Source organism: Delphinapterus leucas, chromosome 9 (assembly GCF_059928025.1).
Source record: "Delphinapterus leucas isolate spDelLeu-1000000601 "Yukka" chromosome 9, BTC_Dleu_Yukka2, whole genome shotgun sequence".
NCBI lineage: Eukaryota > Metazoa > Chordata > Mammalia > Artiodactyla > Monodontidae > Delphinapterus > Delphinapterus leucas.
Window position 1 is genome coordinate 75,949,256 of NC_143137.1, and position 20,048 is coordinate 75,969,303.

Here is a 20,048-nt window from a genome sequence, read left to right on the forward strand (position 1 = left end):
TAATCAAATAGCACTGATCTCATTTTGGGAAAGTACATCTGCACTAGTGTGTTATTATTAGAGTTCAAAGCAAAGATGTTTGTCTTCCTAGTTTTCCTCCTTTTCTCTTTCATTTTGTAGCCAGACTAAGAATATTATGATTTGTATACAGGATGAGTGGATGGAAAAGTTACTGGTGGGACCAAAATTGATAGTATGCTTTGCTGTGGTTGCCCCCTGTCAAAAAAAAAAAAAAAGATCACTGCGCATGATACAATTTTGAATCAACTATATTGCATAAGTTGTACTGACTGCAGTGAAATAAAGAAAATCATTTTGACATAAGTATGTCACTGCATTTACACAGAGAAAATGCAAACTAGGTAACTGAAATGTGATTGTTTAATCCAAGCAATTCCTATTTCATTAATCTAAGTCATGAGAAAATTGTTCAGCTTCTGCATATATACAAAATTTACATCGTTCCTAAATAACTTGGCTCTAACCAATTGTTCAGTCTTCTCAACCCAGTCCATTACATTTGTTGTTTAGGAATAAGCTAATTTTCACTAAATGCTGAAATACCTGGATATACCCATGGTAGTATGTTTTTGTTATTGCAGCTGTAGGAATGTGCATGCTTGACCATTTAGAAAATTTATGAGGATATGCCAGAAACTTAAAGTGAAATATCGTATGAAATGAAATGAATATATCCCTTATGTACTTTTCAAGAAAAGCCTATTTTCTGAGAAGGAATATTTCCTTAAACACACAAACACACACCGTCTTCAACTTGAGATGCCATTCTGGGTCCTATTTTTGGAATTTGCTGAAGCATATTCCTTAAAAATGCAATTGTTTGTCCTATGATGGAATAGTCATTGAATTTTGTTTTATTTAGAATCCTAAAATTGACAGTTTTTCAGAGAGAGGACACAAACCAGATAACATCAAAGGGAATTTGGAGTTCAAAGATGTTCATTTCTGTTATCCAGCTCGACCTGATGTCAAGGTATTGTAAGTAATATTTATAGGAATTCCTAATTCAGACTGATTGTTTAATCATCTTAAAGAATCCGTAGTCTCTGTTATTTTGATATGTATGTGCTTTTTTCCTTTTGAGATTATATTCCCTTATTTGGTACTTTTTTTCCAAATTTAAAATTGAATCAGATTACTCCCCTTTTAGGCTTTTGTTGTGAAGTGTGTTCTTTTTCTCTCTTTTCCCTCATAGATCTTAAAGGCCCTCAACTTGAAGGTAGAGAGCGGTCAGATGGTGGCCCTGGTTGGGAACAGCGGCTGTGGGAAAAGCACGGTGGTCCAGCTGATACAGAGGCTCTATGACCCCACAGAGGGCATGGTAAGTGGGAAGAGCCATGTTCTCCAAAGTGGGAAGCTGGATACCAATTAGGCCTCTGAAATTGTTTTGTTTTGTTTTGTTTGTTAACAAATTTGCATGTGAATCCAATTTTGGTAAAAAGACTATAGAATTGCAATGCATCTGGATAATGCATTCAAAACCTTGGGCTGTTTTAACGAAAGTATTCAAGATGATAAAAGCCAAAGAAGCTAGACAACACTCTCCTCTGTTCCAACTAAGCTTTTCATAACCCACTAGGTCACTGGAAAATAGTCATCCAAACCACTGGGAGGACTTACTGAGTTTTGTCAAAAATATTCCATATAGCAATTATTAATAACCTTGTGTTCAGGATCACAAGAAATCTTAGGACAGTAATTAAATTCATCAAAGGCAGTTGAGTTTTCTTAATTGTTGGAATATCTGAAGGGGAAAGTGGGTTAGTCTCTAAGAAGCTTCTGGGGACATGGAGAACAGTAATGGCCTAGGGAATATTTTTTGGTCTTTAAAAATTTTGTTATAAATTCTAACTTATTTATATTTATTGGAGTATAGTTGATTTACAGTTTGTGTTAGTTTCAGGTGTACTGCAAAGCAGAATATATTTTCTGAGAAGAAGACATTCTCTTACATAATCACAAAACAATCATCAAAATCAGTAAATTTAATGTTAATACAATACGAGCCCACAGTATATATTCAAATTTCCTCAATTGCACCAACTTTTGGACATTGAGTTTACCTGACAATGAAATGTATTATAATTCAACAATAATGAAAACAGAAGTTTACAAGTTACAAAGAGAAACAAAAAAAACCTAAAAAGGCATTGAGATACAACAGAGGTTGCAGGAATGAATACAGAGTTTTCTAGGATACACAAATTATTTATTTATTTACTTTAATAAAATTAACAAACCTTCTTTGAAAAATCTGATACACCAAGGAGGAACATAGGGCCATCCTCATTTCCTAAAGCAAACTCTAGGTTGGTTCAAGTGTAAACAGTTTTATTCATTTTTAAAAAAGAACATAGTAAATACTAATCATTGAGGATAAGCATTTGAAAACATCTTATTTTTTAAATTATTATTGGAGTAATACATTTTTTAAAGAAAATACATGTCAGCAGGGAAAAACGTCTTCAGAAATTCTATAACTCAGAGATATTCACTGTTCACATTGTGATTTAGCAATTTTATTACTGCTGAAATAATAGAAAAAATGCCCAGTGGTACAGTTGACTGATTCAATTTTTCCTTAAATCTCTCCCCATAAAAATCAGTAAAACTATAATAAAAGAAAGCAATAAATTGGAACAAATAATTTATGATATATGTGGGAAAACTATTATCACTATTTTAGAAATTAATAGGACTCTATCATAGGATATGAACATGCAGATCTTTCGAGAATAAATGTAGATTTGTAAAAAGTTTAAAGAAATGTTCAACCTCACTTATAATTGTATATGAATTAAATATAAGCTACCACCACACACTTATTAATTAGAAAAGACATTAAAATGATAAAAGCTAATAAATTACAATGAAGCAGATATATATTTATATATTCCTGCTGACATTGTAAATTATTAAAAATCTTTTTAGAGGGTTGTTTATTCAACCTTTATTCAGCAAATAATAAATGCCCAACATATGCCAATCACTGTATAAGTTAAGCAGTTGTTATCGGAGAAGAAAAAATAAATCATACGCTTCGGCCTGGTATTTCTGTGCTTTTACAATGATTGTCCTTCAGTGTTCCTTGAAGGAAGCCAGATATTCAGCAGGTGGGAAATGCTGAAGTAAATTATGGTATATTACATACAGTAAAACATCATAATGCCATCAAAATGATATGTAGACTAGGTAGGTAAAGGGACATTTTAATTCAGATTTAGTGATGGTAAGCAAAAATAATAGTTATGCCAAAAATGTATTACCGAATATATAATCACTTATGGAGAATAATCCATCCATAAAAAAACTCTATATGTAAGATAATAAATATCAAAAGAGAGAATACACTTTTTTTTTTTTTCGCTATGCGGGCCTTTCACCGTTGTGGCCTCTCCCGTTGCCGAGCGCAGGCTCAGCGGCCATGGCTCATGGGCCCAGCCGCTCCGCGGCATGTGGGATCTTCCCGGACCGGGGCACGAACCTGTGTCCCCTGCATCGGCAGGCGGACTCTCAACCACTGCGCCACCAGGGAAGCCCGAGAATACACTTTTTATTTTTAGTCTTCCACATTGCTTTATTTCCAATTCTCATTTCTAACCACTGAAATAAGTTAAATATTAGCTAAGGCTTTTTTGGTAACAAATTAGAGTCTTGATGCTTTATATATCAGAAGGTTTAAAATATTTAATGGAAGTATTTTGTTTTTTCAGATTACCATCGATGGGCAGGATATTAGGATGTTTAACTTAAGGTACCTGAGGGAAATAATTGGAGTGGTGAGTCAGGAGCCGGTGCTATTTTCTACCACCATTGCTGAAAATATTCGTTATGGCCGTGGAAATGTAACAATGGATGAAATAAAGAAAGCTGTCAAGGAAGCCAACGCCTATGAGTTTATCATGAAACTACCACAGGTAAAGCCTCTGTTAATGTAGTTGCCCTCGAAATGAGAATTTCAACTCATGTGAGTTTTTTCTTCAAAGGTTAAGCTAATAATGTTTGAGGTACAAGGTTGTCCAACTTTGCTAGGTAAGTCCCTTGAATTATCCAGTTGGAGCATATAGCTTGGTACATGAAACATACAAAATTTTATACAGAGTATGTTAGTAGTTTGTCAGAATTTGATATTATTTATTTTATTATAATTTGTGACTCATTACGATGGTCAAAATGAAGCTCCCTGATGTCTTGATGAATTTTTAGGCTCCATAGCTTTTTCTAGTTGAAATACTTCAAGAGCTCCACCATGCTTTCTCTTGTAGAAATTTGACACCCTGGTTGGAGAGAGAGGGGCCCAGCTGAGTGGTGGACAGAAGCAGAGAATCGCCATCGCTCGGGCTCTGGTTCGCAACCCCAAGATCCTCCTGCTGGATGAGGCCACCTCAGCGCTGGACACTGAGAGCGAAGCTGAGGTACAGGCAGCTTTGGATAAGGTCAGTGGACCCTAAACACCTGAAGGCCAGCCAGTTGAAACTTTATTGAAAATTCTTGCCAATGCTTTGTGAGTCTAGGTTGAAAAACATAAACATAAGAGCAAATGAAGCTCTCCCGTGGGGCTTTCTTGGTTTCTCCTTTCTGTCAAGGCGCATTGCAGAGAGAGGTGGGCAGCCCATTAACTGGCTTGCTTTGACCAAGGTGCAGTGAGCCCTAATCCAAACCTGTGCAGTGAGCCGCTTAGCTTTGTTTTTTTCTTGCACATAGGCTAGGGCTTTGATCAAAAGTAGTTGTGGTAAAATGTACAAAGAAAAATCTGGTTACTTACGCAGTGGTCCAGCTGAAAAGCAGTTCAAATATTTGCCTTATTTTGTAGGCAGTACATCGTCTTTATCTATTCATGAAAATGAATGGATGCTTTCTGGAAATAAAGTTCAACTTGCATGTTTTTCTAAGCATATAAATAAGCAACACTTTTTAAAAAAATTTATCTATTTTTGGCTGTGTTGGGTCTTCGTTTCTGTGCAAGGGCTTTCTGTAGTTGCGGTGAGCGGGGGCCACTCTTCATCGCGGTCCGCGGGCCTCTCACTGCCGAGGCCTCTCTTGTTGCGGAGCACAGGCTCCAGACGCACAGGCTCAGTAGTTGTGGCTCACGGGCCCAGTTGCTACGCGGCATGTGGGATCTTCCCAGACCAAGGCCCGAACCCGTGTCCCCTGCATTGGCAGGCAGATTCTCAACCACAATAAGCAACACTTTTTAAGGCTGCTGAGCTCATGGGCCTGGCTCAGAGTTTGTAAATCTCTCACTGTTATCTTTACTAAACTAAAGCTTCAAAGGAAGAACCTTATCTTGAGACACTTTCAAGGTCAGTGCTGAAGTCATCTGTAATAACAACACAGTATTAAAACCAGAGTCAGATGACGTCATGTAAATGGGTTTCAAACACATAAGTACCATAAATATATTTGATTTGAGAAAGTTTAGTAATAAAATGTGCAAGTTACTTAGTCTATCCAACCTGCCTCTTGAAATTTTATTTTTTTGAATTGACCTATTTTATTTTGTTTTATTTTTTTATTTTTATTGAAATATAGTTGATTTACAATGTTGTGTTAGTTTCAGGTATACAGCAAAGTGACTCAATTATACGTAGTATCTATCGTCTTGATATTTTAGACATGAACTATATGAACCTCATTTTCTCAGGAAAATTTATACCTGAATCCTAAGTAAACACAGTTGCCTTGTGTGCTATAAACTGTAGTTAATTCATGCTTCCTGGTTTACCAGATTAATATTTTGGCTTATCTTATATAATGTAATTTAATAATTAATGAAAGATTATGATAATTATTCCTCACAAATTTTTATACTCAATTATATTCCTTTCATGTATATTAAGTCTTGATATTAAGGAAACAAAATATAATACATAGAAGAATTGTATTTGCTTAGTTAATTAGAAGTGACTTAAATGAAGAAATCATAAAAATAAATACATGCATAAATTAAATAATTTTAACTCAAAACACATAAATGGTCATTCATGTGTCAATATAGACTTTTTAGCATAAAGTTAGGTAGGATAAGAGAGATATTTATGTGAAAAAAAAAATGTCCTACTCAGCCCTAGGACCCATGTCCCAATACTTTGTAGGATACAAACATTCAATATGTTAGCCCTTGCTGTGCTAAATGAACAGAATTACTGGAGATGTTGTTTTTCATGATATGAATTCTGTCAGCAAAAATTATAGCCTTGCAAGTTTTAATTCATATTTGGACAGGTTACTTCATTCAGTTTTAGCAATTTGTGTTCTGTAGGATTGTGGCCCCCTCCTCAGTTGATAACCTTTTACATATTGACTTTAAAAACAGCTCATGAATCACTCCCAGTTTTTTTAAATCTCCAAGAAAAGCCATTAGCAGCTTGGGGTGGTGCTTAAGGGCACAGGTTGTGGTGCCAGGCAGGCTGAGGTGGGAGTCCTCTAAGCCTGAGATATTGCAGAAGTAATTGGGGTGGGGGGAAGGGGGAGAAATAATGTCATAGGACGATTGAATAGATTAAATGAGATACTGCATGTAAAGCTCTTAGCACATACCTTGCCCATGAGAAACAATGCAGTTATTATGGTCATTACCATTACCATGATTATTATTCCCTTTATTGATTGCTGAATCAGTTACCTATTGCTGCATAACAAACCCAAATTCAGGCTTAAAGCAATCCTTCTGTAGATTGGCTGGGTGGATCTTCTGCTATTTTTACCTGAGCACATATATGGCTGTATTTACCTGGAGGGTTGACTTAGCTAAAATGGTCCAAGATGGCCTCACTCACGTGCTGGCTGTTGGTTGAGCATCTCATACTCATGCTTGTACTCACTCATACAATAGGCTAACCCAGCTTCTTTACACAGAAGTCTCAGGCCAGTGTATCTAGAGGCAGAAGCTATAAGACGTCTAGAGGCTTAGACTCCAGAACTCACACAGTGTCACTTTCACCACATTCTATTGGTCACAGAAAGTCACAAGGCTAGCCCAGATTGAAGGAGTGAGGAAATAGATTCTGTTTCTTGATGGGTGAGCTGTAAAGGATCTATGACCATATTTAATCTTCCACAGCACACTCTCTGCCACAATTATTTACATTTCTCCCAAGTGCAAAATAAATCCACCTCTTCCCAAGACCCTCAAAATTTTCATACAGTTATGAGATCAGGCTCAAAGTCAGTACCTGAAGACGTGTATGTGGTCCAGATATGGATGAGATTCTTCATGTTAAGCTCATCTTGATCCAGAGGACTATGAACTAAAGAGACGTTATCTTCCACACATATACCCACCATGTAATGTTGAGGCAGGGACAGGCTAATTATAACAGACACTCCTATTCAAAAAGGAAAACAGGAAGCACGTAGCAGTTACTGCTCCATAGCAATTTTGAAATGCAGTCAGATGCATGTTGCCAATTACCCCACTGCTCCAAGGAAAGGAAACATTCCTTGATTAAGGCTCAATTCTACCCTTAGTAGAATGGGTTCCCTAGTGCACTTTTTCTGCTTGGTTTGGGGCTCCAACCTCTGGGCTCTCAGATTCTCCCTCTGAGAGCTCTTTCCTTTCCCATAAGAAAGGGCCCATGTCTGCAGCTGAGTAACTTTCTCAGCATACTTTCTGCTCATAGAAATTTGAGACCCAGAGGCCTCTTTACATTTTTAATTTTCTCAGTCTCTTTTAGTCCAAGCTGATGGACTCTCTTAAAGACTTTGTGAGTTTGCTTAGAATTTGACTGTAGTTTGCTTAAGCCCCAAAAGTTACATCTTTAATTTTTTGGGGGGGCAAGCCTCTCTCTACTTTGGGCTGTATATGAAGCTGCTATTAGAAAACCCTTTAGAGCCTTAGAAGCCCTAAGTAGCAGAGAGTGTCTACTAGAATTTGCCATAAAATTTTCAGAGATTTTAACAAAAAAATCTTACACCTACACCTTGATTTGATCTTTGGTCTCATTTGATTGGATGATTAACAATTCATTTTTCCAACCCAGCAAGTACTGCGTCTTCTTTGTAGCTTCTAAATTCACCTTGCAAACCAAATGGCTTCTTCTTTAGCTCATCATTTTCTTCTCATACCTTATCATATACAGCCTGGCACTTTCAACATTCTGTTTAGAGATCTCTGGAATCTCCTTAGCCAGATGTACAAGTTCATTAGATAAAATATCTTTCTTCCAAGTTACTACAGGGAACAATTTTTCCAGTTATTCTAAGGTTACATAACACAGGTCACTGTCTTTCCAGCCTCCAATAGCAATTTCCTTACTTTTCTTCCAGTCTCCACTAACAGTATCATCACCTCCCTTCTTGCCACTGCCTGCCACTCAGATCCCAGTCCCAAATCCAATGTCACATGTTTTAGGGTTTTGTTACAGTAGCATCCCAGTCTAATTACCAATTTCCATATCAGTTGCTTTAATCCAGCACTTAGTGGGTTGGCTGGTGTGATTCCTCTATTGGTTTTGCCTAGTCTCCCCAGGCAGCTACACTCAGCTCAGGGTCATCTGGGCTGGAATGTTCAAGATGGCCTCCCTCATGTGCCTAGAAGTTGGTGATGGCTGTTGCCTGAGGCAGCTTGATTCTCCTCCGGTAGGCTTCTCATCTTCAAGTAGACCAGACAAGTTTCCTTTCCAGGTAGCTTTCAAAGATGGCAAACACACAAGCTATAAGGCCTCTTGAAGTCTGTGCTTCAGAAATTGCACAAGCATTAATTCCTTCATATGGTTAGGTCAAAGCAAGTCACAAGGACTGCCCAGATTTGATGAGGTGGAAAAATAGACTCCGCCTCTGAAAGGGAGTAGCTGCAAAGTGTTTGTGCCCATGTTTTATCCACCGTAGTTGCTGCAGACAGTTTATAATCTACCCAGTTGACTCCATACATTGCAAGATAACTACACTGATGTATTGTGCAGACTATAAGCTGTGTCTTTAAAAGGGAAATCCTTCATTACTGTACTCCCCCCAGTGATACTAGTCAGTCAGTTGGCTGGTCCATCTATTTATATACCACCTCTCTTTCAACAATGAAAAGTTGAATTTTGTAATTAATTATTTTTCCTCTGAGGAGCATAAGGATATATTACTATTATAGTTGGTTTTCCTCCCTTATTACCTAGCCTGGAAGAATAATATTTTCCTTTTGTGGATCCTTTATACATTTATCAATACCTCTTGTGGTACCAAGTTATTGTAGTTAGCTATTTATTTATATGCCTCCTCTGTCTTAGAAAGAATAAACACCCAAAAGGCAGAATTAATAAATGGTTCATGTTTGTGTCTCTATAGCACCTACTCCAGTGCCTTGCCCATAGTAAAGCCTAAATAAATTTTTACTGAATTGATTACCATGGCCAAGGTCATTGAGATGATACATGTCTACATTAAAAAAATGACTAATGACCATTTCTGCTTTTGGCTCAATAGATAGCAGTTATTCATCAAAATAAATAATAGGTTTTTCCAATATAAGGTCTTAAAGAAGAATAGAAAAGCAGACTTGATATTTTGAGTTTTTAAAGAAAGTCAGTAATCACAAAGTTTCATACCTACACACACTCTCCTACTCATAGTGTTTCCATACTGGAGGGGCAAGAAAAGAACCAGAGTAGTGATTTAATGAAATGATCGCCAAAAGTTTCATTTTATGCTTTTTTTTCAGAAGTTCCAGAAAGGCTCATGGAATAGTACTTCTTTTGTTTGGGCCTGCCTTTCATTCCTACACATCCAAAATTAGTAGAAGTTCCAAATTTCTTAATAGTTGGTGTCCTTGAACCTAGGGTATTTATTTGCCAATGTTTTGTCATCACTGGGGTGTTTGAAAATAGCCCTTTGTGTCAGATCTCCTCTACTCTGGCCAAAGAATCTCGGTCAAGGGTGACAGTTGCTAATTTTGAAATTAGCAACTTTGCACACTTTGTTTCTCCTGCACACCAGTCACTTACTCACAAGTCTGACTCCGATTCCTCTGTTTTTTTTAAGTTGATATAGCATCAACCTATTATTATCATAATGATAACGCAGTCACTGTCAGCAGTTTACTCATCACTGTTAGTATCGTGAATATAATTAGGTTGATCAAAGTATTTCCTCTCTGCCTTATCATACATGGACAAAGCCATGCAGCTTCCATATCAGTAAATCAGTAAATACTTATGAATGTTTCTTTGGGGCCCATATGCTAAAAATCAAAGAACAGTCTTAAATGTTGTCCAATAGTTATGCTCTAGTCTCTCTCTCTTTTTATGATGTAACTCTTTTATATTTATTTAAACACAGTTGATTCATCTGGTTATTTCAGAGTAAGGAGTGAAGAAGAAAGACCACATTATTTTTTTCCAGGTGGCTACAAAATTGGCTCCATAGTCCACCTTCTGTCTACAGAGAGACAGAGACAAAGCATATTTATTCATACTATCATACTAATTCTTAAATGTTTCATGTCTGTTTCTGGACTCTCTATATGGTTCTATTGATCAAATTGTCTTTTCACGTGATAGCTTCCCCCAGACTTTACTATTTTAATTGCTGTAGCTTTTTTTTGTTTTAATTTATTTATTTATTTTTGGCTGCATTGGGTTTTTGTTGCTGCCTGCGGGCTTTTTCCAGTTGTGGTGAGCGGGGGGGGGGGCTACTCTTTATTGCGGTGCGTGGGCTTCTCATTGTGGTGGCTTCTCTTGTTGTGGAGCACGAGCTCTAGGCGCGCGGGCTGAGTAGTTGTGGCTCATGGGCTCTAGAGCGCGGGCTCAGTAGTTGTGGCGCACGGGCTTAGTTGCTCCGCGGCATGTGGGATCTTCCCGGACCAGGGCCAGAACCCGTGTGCCCTGCGTTGGCAGGCAGATACTTAACCACTGCGCCACCAGGGAAGCCCTAATTGCTGTAGGTTTTTATGTTTTAGTATCTGGTGGAGATATTACCCAGATACTCATTAACTTTTTCAGAATTTTCATGGATGCTCTTTTTAAAAAAGTTGAGATATAATTCAGATACCATAAAGTTCACCCTTTTAAAATGCACAGTTCGTTGTTTTTTTCAATACATTCACAAGATTTTGCAACCATCAGCACAGTCTCACTGCAGAATATTTTCATCATCCTGAAAGGAAACCTTGTACCGATTAGCAGCCACTCTCCATTCCACCCTCACCCTTGCTCTTGGCAACCAATAATCTGCTTTCTCTCCCTGTGGATTTGCCCATTCTGGACATTTTATATAAATAGAATCATACGAGGCATGGTCTTTTGTGACTGGCTTCTTTCACTTAGCATAATGTTTTCAAGGTTCATCCATATTGAAACACGCATCAGAATCTCATTCCTTTTTCTGGCCCATTATTATTCCATTGTATGGATATACCACCTTGCATTTATCTTTTGATCAACTGATGAACATTTGGATTTGTTCTCACTTTTTGGCTATTATAAATCTAGCCTTTTTTTTTTAACATCTTATTAGAGTATAATTGCTTTACAGTGTTGTGTTAGTTTCTGCTGTGTGACAAAGTGAATCAGCTATATGCACACGTATATCCCCATATCCCCTCCCTCTTGCGTCTCCCTCCCACCCTCCTTATCCCATCCCTCTAGGTGGTTGCAAAGCACGGAGCTGATCTCCCTGTGCCATGCAGCTGCTTCCCACTAGCTATCTATTTTACATCTGGCAGTGTATATATGTCAGTGCTACTCTCTTACTTCGTCCCAGCTTACCCTTCCCCCTCCCTGTGGCCTCAAGTCCATTCTCTACGTCTGTGTCTTTATTCCTGTCCTGCCCCTAGGTTCATCAGAACCTTTTTTTCCTTTTTTTAGGTTCCATATATATGTGTTAGCATATGGTGTTTGTTTTTCTCTTTCTGACTTACTTCACTCTGTATGACAGACTCTAGGTCCATCCACCTCACTACAAATAACTCAATTTTGTTTCTTTTTATGGTTGAGTAATATTCCATTGTATATATGTGCCACATCTTCTTTATCCATTCATCTGTCGATGGGCACTTAGGCTGCTTCCATGTCTTGGCTATTGTAAATAAAGCTGCAGTGAGCATTGTGGTACATGACTCTTTTTGAATTATGGTTTTCTCAGGGTGTATGCCCAGTATTGGGATTGCTGGATCCTATGGTGGCTCTATTTTTAGTTTTTTAAGGAACCTCCATACTGTTCTCCATAGTGGCTGTATCCACTTACATTCCCATCAACAGTGTAGGAGGGTTCCCTTTTCTCCACACCCTCTCCAGCATTTACTGTTTGTAGATTTTTTGATGATTAGCCTCTCATTTCTATCTTTTTAACTACTTAGGTGACTTTGGCTGTACTCTAATAACCATCCTAAGGATGTGGCTTTATTGCCTCAGAGTAGCAGTGGTCTTAAGAAGTGGTTAGTCTTGATAGGGCTAATGAGTATTAAAAAACAATAGCCATTGTTAATGACATAACATGAAGAGTTTGATGGGCACTTTCCAGGTTGTAAATGCCCGTTCATACACCCACCAAGCCAATGACATGTGAGTTCAGGGAGCTACTTGGGGGGGTGATTTGTAGATTTCAGCATCCGTAAAAATCACCTGAAGCACTTGTTAAAAATCATAGTTAATGGCCCCACTCCAGAGTTTGGAATTCAGATGGTCTTTGAACCATGATGTGAACCATCCGTATCCCAGGGTATGTTTTCACCTAAGCTGCCTGCATGTAGTCCATTAGAATTACAGTCAAAATCAGGCACTACAGAAGTGCTCTGGAGAAGACTGTATGTGGCAACAACTTCTGAACATGCTTCTGCTAAAGTCTCTCACATATCGTATAACTCAGAACGAGGGCTCCTCACACAGGTATGAAAACATTTGAGAAGGGTTGTAGACCTCCAGAGTTATCCATCCTCATCCTGGAGGGACTGGCCTCCTGTCCGGTCCAGAACTTAAGTCTCCTTTTAGCCATTCACAGGTGAGTGATGCCTTTGTGGCCTAATCACCCGGGGATGGTGAGCTGCTCTTGCATCATCCACAAACACCTCCATCCAAGTGCTTAATTGTGTGTTAGTTGACAGTGCGGGACATCGTAACCCTCCTGCCTTACATGTTTGTCCTTCTCCCCTTTAGGCCAGGGAAGGCCGGACCACCGTAGTGATAGCACACCGATTGTCTACAATCCGAAATGCAGATGTCATTGCTGGGTTTGAGGATGGAGTCATTGTGGAGCAAGGAAGCCACAAAGAACTAATGAAGAAGGAAGGGGTGTACTTCAGGCTTGTTAACATGCAGGTATCTGCTTCCTGGGAAGTTCTTCTGCTGTTTTCTCCTCAATATAGTATTCTTTATTTTGTTTATTAAAATATCATGTAGCTAATGCCATGTTGAGAAATAAGAAGTTTTCAGGAAGATGCCTAAAATATACATCTGAGACTTTAATTTAGAGTCGTTGAAAGAATCTCTAAAGAGAAAGGTGAGGGGGGAGGAAAATAAAGGAAAATGCCCAAAACAGTTTGAACTTACTCTTTAGGACAGAGATTCTTAATTGCCTGGGGAATGAACTTCTTGAGCAACTTTGCAAAATAAAGAACCTAAAAATATGTTATTCTGTAAACATGATTCTTATATTTGTAAAAGTATATACATTTGCTTTGATATAACTGTAACTAGTATGTACATAATTTTGTTCTTTTTCTTCACATTTCAGATACACATCACCCAGATCCTATCATTTTAATGGGTCCTCAGCATCTTTTCACACGTTCCTTGGCTGTTTGTCTGTTTTCCTCTGTGAAAGCGTCTGTTCCTGTATTAGGCTGTTTCCTGTTGAGTTGTTCATGATATTCTTATTGATTTATAAGAACACCTTGCATAAAAAGGAAATACACATTTCTCTTGCATGTATTGAAAGTATTTTTCCTGCTTTGTTCTCTCAACTTCACTTTGTTGTTTGGTTGGCTGCCATAAAAAAAGCTTTAAAATTGTATGTGATTAGATTATCATTTTTCCTCTCCATGTCTTCAGGATTTGGGGTTGTTCTTAGGATATTCACCCATATTTCCTTTCAACATTTATTGTTTTATTTTTTATGGTTGAATATTCGAGGCAGCTGAAGTATATCCAGGTGTAGGAAATAAGGGCTATTGGTTTCAAATATATACTTTTTATCAACTGGTGAAAAGTGGCCATCTTGGCTTTGGAGCTCAATGACCTCAGCTCCCAGTAAATGAGGGCTTTAGGTGAGGCACAGAAAAGTATATTATGAGATAGAGAGAGGGATTATGCATTTGGTCATAGAAGAAGTCTAAAATCAGAATGGGCTTATTGGAAGAACTGTCTGTTGAGATAGCATGGACAAGATGACAAAAGGAGAAAAAGATAAGAAAAGGATTGATGAGAAGTGGTTCAGTTTGACTTGCCATGTGCTAGAATTTGGGGGAGCCAGGCTCGAGCATGTGGTGGGGAACCGTGGAAGATTGTTGAGCTGGGGTGTGATTTGAGCAGGACTGCCCTTCAGGAAAGTGACTCTGATAGCAGTGTGGGAGTGGATGGAAGTGAGGATGTGGGGACCAGTTACAAGACTAAGTCTCTAAGCTAGGTTGTTTTTTTGTTTTTTAATAAATCTATTTACTTATTTATTTATTTTTGGCTACGTTGGGTCTTTGTTGCGGTGCACGGGCTTCTCATTGTGGTGGCTTCTCTTGTTGCAGAGCGTGAGCTCTAGGCACGCGGGCTTCTGTAGTTGTGGGTCATAGGCTCTAGAGCGCAGGCTCAGTAGTTGTAGCGCACGGGCTTAGCTGCTCCGTGGCATGTGGGATCTTCCCGGACCAGGGATCGAACGCGTGTCCCCTGCATTGGCAGGTGGATTCTTAACCACTGCGCCACCAGGGAAGTCCCACTAGGTTGGCTTTTGCTGGGAGATGGTATGAAACCGTTCCAGTGGGAAACAAGGAAGTCCACCAAGCAGAGCGTACCTTCAGTGGGGTTCAAGGCACAAGGGCAATATTCTGTCAGGTGCTGAAAGCACAACTGGAAAGTAGGATCAGATTAGATCCAGAGCTCAAGACAGACAGCCTCTGTGGGTACAGTAAGGCACTAGCCAGATAATTGGGTTTGGGGACAGGACCTGAAGGGAAAAAGACAATAGCACAAGAACTGAGGTCCTGGACAAAGCATTAAGATGTGGACTCAGACATGGCGGAAGCAAACAGAGAACAAAGTTAGACTCCAGGAAGGTTGGGTTGATATTCCCTCATCTAGCATTGAGCTAAAGGTCCTTAAATTATCCCTCTTCCTGACCCTTTAAGGAGAGAGTTGATCCCAAAGTGGGCATTGAGGCTGAACCTGCAGGACTGTTCCCCTGGGGTGAGGTGTGGATGAATCTCTGCAGGACTCTGAGGAAGAAACATGATGGTACTCAGCCAGATTAACAGCCTCCCTCGGGCAGTGACCAGCTTTTCCTTGTTTATAAAAATGAGCCCTGGGGGCTTCCCTGGTGGCGCAGTGGTTGAGAGTCTGCCTGCTGATGCAGGGGACACGGGTTCATGCCCCGGTCCGGGAGGATCCCACATGCCGCGGAGCGGCTGGGCCCGTGAGCCATGGCCGCTGAGCCTGCGCGTCCAGAGCCTGTGCTCCGCAACGGGAGAGGCCACAACAGTGAGAGGCCCGCGTACCGCAGGAAAAAAAAAAAAAAAAAAAAAAAAAAGGAGCCCTGGGTAATGTTTCTGTTTATTCTTCTGCCCTGTGGTACTCTCTAACTTGTTCTCTGGATCCTGGCGTATTGAGGAAATTCCCAGTTACCTGCTGGATAATGAATACTTTGCCTTTTAATTTTTAGAGAATATTTTTATATTCCAGGTTTCACACTGAATTTAACCTTTCTGTCCTTTGTAACCTCTTTTACTTCCACGTGTTGATATACTTCTTGACACTTTGCAGCTAACTTTGACTGAGAAGCTGTGACGGAATCTGAAAGTCTTGACACGTGATATTCAAATGGCTGTATGGTTCTAAACTTGGAGGTTACATCCGTCTGGACACAGGCACACACACAATTCAATGTTTTGTTCTTCTTTTAGACATTAGGAAGCCAGATCCAGCCAGAAGAATTTAAAGTTGCACGAACTGATGAAAACCCTGCCATGGGTTTGGCTCGTCCCATAGTTAGGAGTTCTTTTCATAAAAGCCTGAGGAATTCGCGAAAGTATCAGAATGCCTTTGATGTGGAAACCATTGAACTTGTGAGTTGTTTTTCACTTAAATCCTTAGTTGTTTAGTTTTGCTGTTGAAATTCTTAGTCTTGCAAGTATATTGCAGGCACAGAGGATTCCTGCCATGAGCCATACTCCTCTTAAAAAAGGGAAATATCATGGGCTTCCCTGGTGGCGCAGTGGTTGGGAGTCCGCCTGCCGATGCGGGCGACGCGGGTTCGTGCCCCGGTCCGGGAGGATCCCACATGGCGCGGAGCGGCTGGGCCCATGAGCCATGGCCGCTGAGCCCGTGCGTCCGGAGCCTGTGCTCTGCAGCGGGAGAGGCCACAGCGGTGAGAGGCCCGTGTATCGCAAAAAAAAAAAAAAAAAAAGGGAAATATCAAATTTTAAATGTATTTGTCAAAAATTGAAATCAATTCCAATTAAAATTGGATTTCCAATGAAAAAAGATCCAAAAACATAGTCTTTGTGCTTAGATGCTTAAAATTAAAACTAGATATTCCACTTATTTTTGAGGTCCAGAGATAAATAAGGCTGGTCTAAAGTAAGAGGCCCTGATATTTGCATGCTCTAGTAGGTAGGATTACTTTTGATTTCTGTGCTAGGAAACTCAGATTAATATCAGTTTAAGAAAAATAAGAGGTTTTATTTCTCTTTCACATAAAAAAATCTTAAAGGTGAGAAACCCAGGGCTAGAATGGTGACTCTGCCATGGTTACCATGGATTCAGGTTCCTTTCATATTTATCCTCACTATCCTGGCATGTAGCTTCCATTCTCAATGATCGAAAATGGCTCCTGAAGCTCCAGCCATCACATCTGTGTTCCAAGGAGCAAGAAGAAGCAAAGATTTTCCATAAGTCCGATACAGTACTTTTATTTATATGTCACTGGCCATAACTTAATCACATGGCGCTACTTAGCTACAAGGAAGGGTAGATAACTGAATCTTTTTGTTATATGCATTGCTACTCTGAATAAGATTGGAATTCTCTTACTAAGACAAAGGAGAATAACCAGAAATAGCCAAAGTGTACATTCTTTAACGTTTCTCACCTGAAGACTTGGGATGTTATTAATTCAAGTTAACAGAAGCCTTTATAATATTGATAAAAAGGGAATCCATTCCAAGAAAAGATATTTTATGATTTTAAGAAATGGTTTGAGAATGCCTTTTGATGTTGTTTATTGATAAAAGCTGAGTTTATTTTTACTTTTGTATTGGCCTGAAGACACTAATCCTACCGAGAATTCACTGCATCTGTTTTTCTCTGCCCACAATGTTATTGACTGCAGAGATTACGAGGGCTCTCTCAGAGGTCTCAATCTTGGTGTATTTATGGAAAGAGAATAACAATTGAATTATTGTGGAGCTGCATTATCATCCGTAAGATAAACAATTTCCCCCTTTTTGGCTGTGGAAGTATTTACTTCTCATTTCCTCATTTATCTGGACAGTTATGCTGCTAAATCTTGAGAGTCTGGTATTTTAGAGGAGCCCTTCTCTTTGAGAAATGCACAGAGAAGAGTGGGAGTCAGAAAACGCCACATCAACAAGACTGTCCTAAGTGCCATCATAGAGGGATAAACAATGTGCCCAAGGAGTGGGGGAAATTAAGTCTGATCAGAAGGGCCTGGAGGACCTGTTGGTGTGTGAAGAGCAGCCTCAGCTCGTTTAACAGGCTGGAGACCAGGGCTACACGATGTTAACTAGGGAGGAAAAAAACACCCTAAAATGCAGAGAAAACGGGTGGCTTGAAAGAGGAGGGCTGAATAGAAACTATTCCCATGTTCTCTTTTTCATAGAGACACAAACATGACCTATTTAAACAACTGTAAGGCTGTGGGATTCCATAGGCACCTTTTGTATCTAGTTTACTGTTAAACCACCTCTGTAGTCAGAATACTCTCCTTTATGTGACCTAAATCCTTCATGCTTGACCAGACACTGAGTTCAGCATTTGCTGAGAACCCGATGTGTGCCAGGCATTGGGCTATTTCTAGGGATATAAAGACATAGTCTTCACCTTAAAAACAAACAAACAAACAAGTAGAGTCATGTAAACAAAGGAAAACAAACAAAGAAGCAGAGTCATGTAAACAAACAGGGTGGGGGGATCACAAAACAAGCTAAGCTATGCAATGGAAGAAGTCCTCAGAGGGAACAGTGGTGAAAGAAAAGGGGAGTAGTTACTTTAGTTTTGTGAGCTGGGAACACGTCACAGAAAAGGCATCGCTGGGCAGGGTTCCGGGGTGAGGAGACCAGGCCCACGTCCTCAGGTTAATCATGGCGCCTTGTGTTGGTGAGGACACTTACCCATCCCTTCATGGGTCTTGTCTCATGTGACCCCAGCATCATGCCGGACTTGAACTGGACTTGAATTCTAGGGCATTTTGTGCCCAGATCCTGCTTCTGCCCACTCTGCCGAGGCTGGAATAGAGATGGGCTGGTCACACCATGAAGGTTGCTTCTTGGGTGAAGGACTCATACTCAGCTTACGCCGTGTAGTCAACGGACAGAGTTAACGTTTGGTAACATCCTGTCCAACCCTCTAGTGGTTCGCCGGAGCCTGGTCACTCTGTGCACCTAGTTAGCAAGTTCCTGGAGGGTGATGCCAGGCCTTCTCTGTGTCCATAAGCTCCAGTGACGGTAGTGTTGTCACCTTTTTGTCCTGACATGTATGTGTTCCAGGATGAAACTGTGCCGTCGGTGTCTTTTATGAAGATCCTGAAACTGAATAAAACAGAATGGCCCTACTTTGTGGTGGGAACTCTGTGTGCTGCTGCCAACGGGGCGCTGCAGCCGGCCTTCTCGGTCATCTTCTCAGAGCTTATAGAGGTGAGGCTGAAAACACCACGGGACAGCTTGATGGTGAAGTGATGAAGTCACTTCACCATTACATCAGTTCTCATGCCGACCTGGTCCATTTTGCAGTAAAGCAGCCTCCCATCAAACTAAGCCCGAGGTTTTAATTCCCTTTGGAGGAAAGCTGTGAGGCAAAAGAAAAAACAGGCAAGTTATGCTATCAATGAAATTAGAAACTGTAAATTCCCTGAAGAAGGCATTCTGATTCACTGTCTTCATTTGGATGAACTGGTGTCAGGCAGTGATTCCCCATCCCGTCTGTGGAGAGGAGATGCATGTCTCACTGGATGGCTGGGTGGTGGGGCAGGGGAAGAGTTCAACTCTCAAGTGTTCAAGAGGCTAGGCTCTGGGGACAGACCGGCCTCACCACTTAATCGCTGTGCAAATTGGGCAAATGCTTTCCCTTGCTGTACCTCAGTTTCTTCATCTGCAAAATAAACCTGCCTCCTAGGATGGCTGAGGGTTAAGAGATGATTTAGGTAACTATTTAAGAGTGTCTGCCTCAAAGTAAGGATTCAAAAAGTTGCTACATCATTGTTTAGCAATCCTTACAAGGCTTGGGGAGGCTAAGAAGGAAAACCTACACTATCCAGTTGTTAAATTCATTGGGGGATATTTATCAGAAGTGATCAGAAATATCTAAGGCTCCATAAAATCCAACATTTATATTTTATAACCTTAGTCAATCTCTAATGTTATTGGAGAGACTTTTTTGTTAAAGATGAATTATTCTCCATCATACGACGACTTTATTCTACTGTTTTTCAATCTTTGTTTTTTTTTTTTTTTTTTTTTTTTTTTTTTCGGTACGCGGGCCTCTCACCGTTGTGGCCTCTCCCGCTGCGGAGCACAGGCTCCGGACGCGCAGGCTCAGCAGCCATGGCTCACGGGCCCAGCCGCTCCGCGGCATGTGGGATCCTCCTGGACCGGGGCACGAACCCACGTCCTCTGCGTCGGCAGGTGGACTGTCAACCACTGTGCTACCAGGGAAGCCCTCTATCTT

The 20,048-nt window shown here is 40.1% G+C and overlaps 2 protein-coding genes across 6 annotated transcripts in view; one reads left to right on the plus strand and one right to left on the minus strand.

The window, feature by feature from the left end:
- ABCB4 (ATP binding cassette subfamily B member 4) overlaps positions 1 to 20,048 on the plus strand; it is a 76,021-nt gene that overhangs the window by 24,808 nt on the left and 31,165 nt on the right. For 3 of the 5 annotated variants that reach the window (XM_089917746.1, XM_022588347.3, XM_089917744.1), the window contains exons 11-17: positions 884 to 994; positions 1,217 to 1,342; positions 3,735 to 3,938; positions 4,287 to 4,457; positions 13,101 to 13,262; positions 16,049 to 16,210; positions 18,872 to 19,018. In XM_089917746.1, the coding sequence (XP_089773872.1) occupies positions 884 to 994; positions 1,217 to 1,342; positions 3,735 to 3,938; positions 4,287 to 4,457; positions 13,101 to 13,262; positions 16,049 to 16,210; positions 18,872 to 19,018 (1,083 nt within the window). The remainder of the gene's footprint in view (positions 1 to 883; positions 995 to 1,216; positions 1,343 to 3,734; positions 3,939 to 4,286; positions 4,458 to 13,100; positions 13,263 to 16,048; positions 16,211 to 18,871; positions 19,019 to 20,048) is intronic. The other 2 variants (XM_022588363.2, XM_022588381.2) reach the window with 1 other exon arrangement.
- The window catches only part of CROT (carnitine O-octanoyltransferase), a 101,270-nt gene continuing 94,613 nt past the window's right edge, over positions 13,392 to 20,048 (minus strand). Inside the window, exon 20 of the mRNA XM_089917751.1 lies at positions 13,392 to 19,169. The gene's annotated coding sequence lies outside the window, so the exon portion shown is untranslated. The remainder of the gene's footprint in view (positions 19,170 to 20,048) is intronic.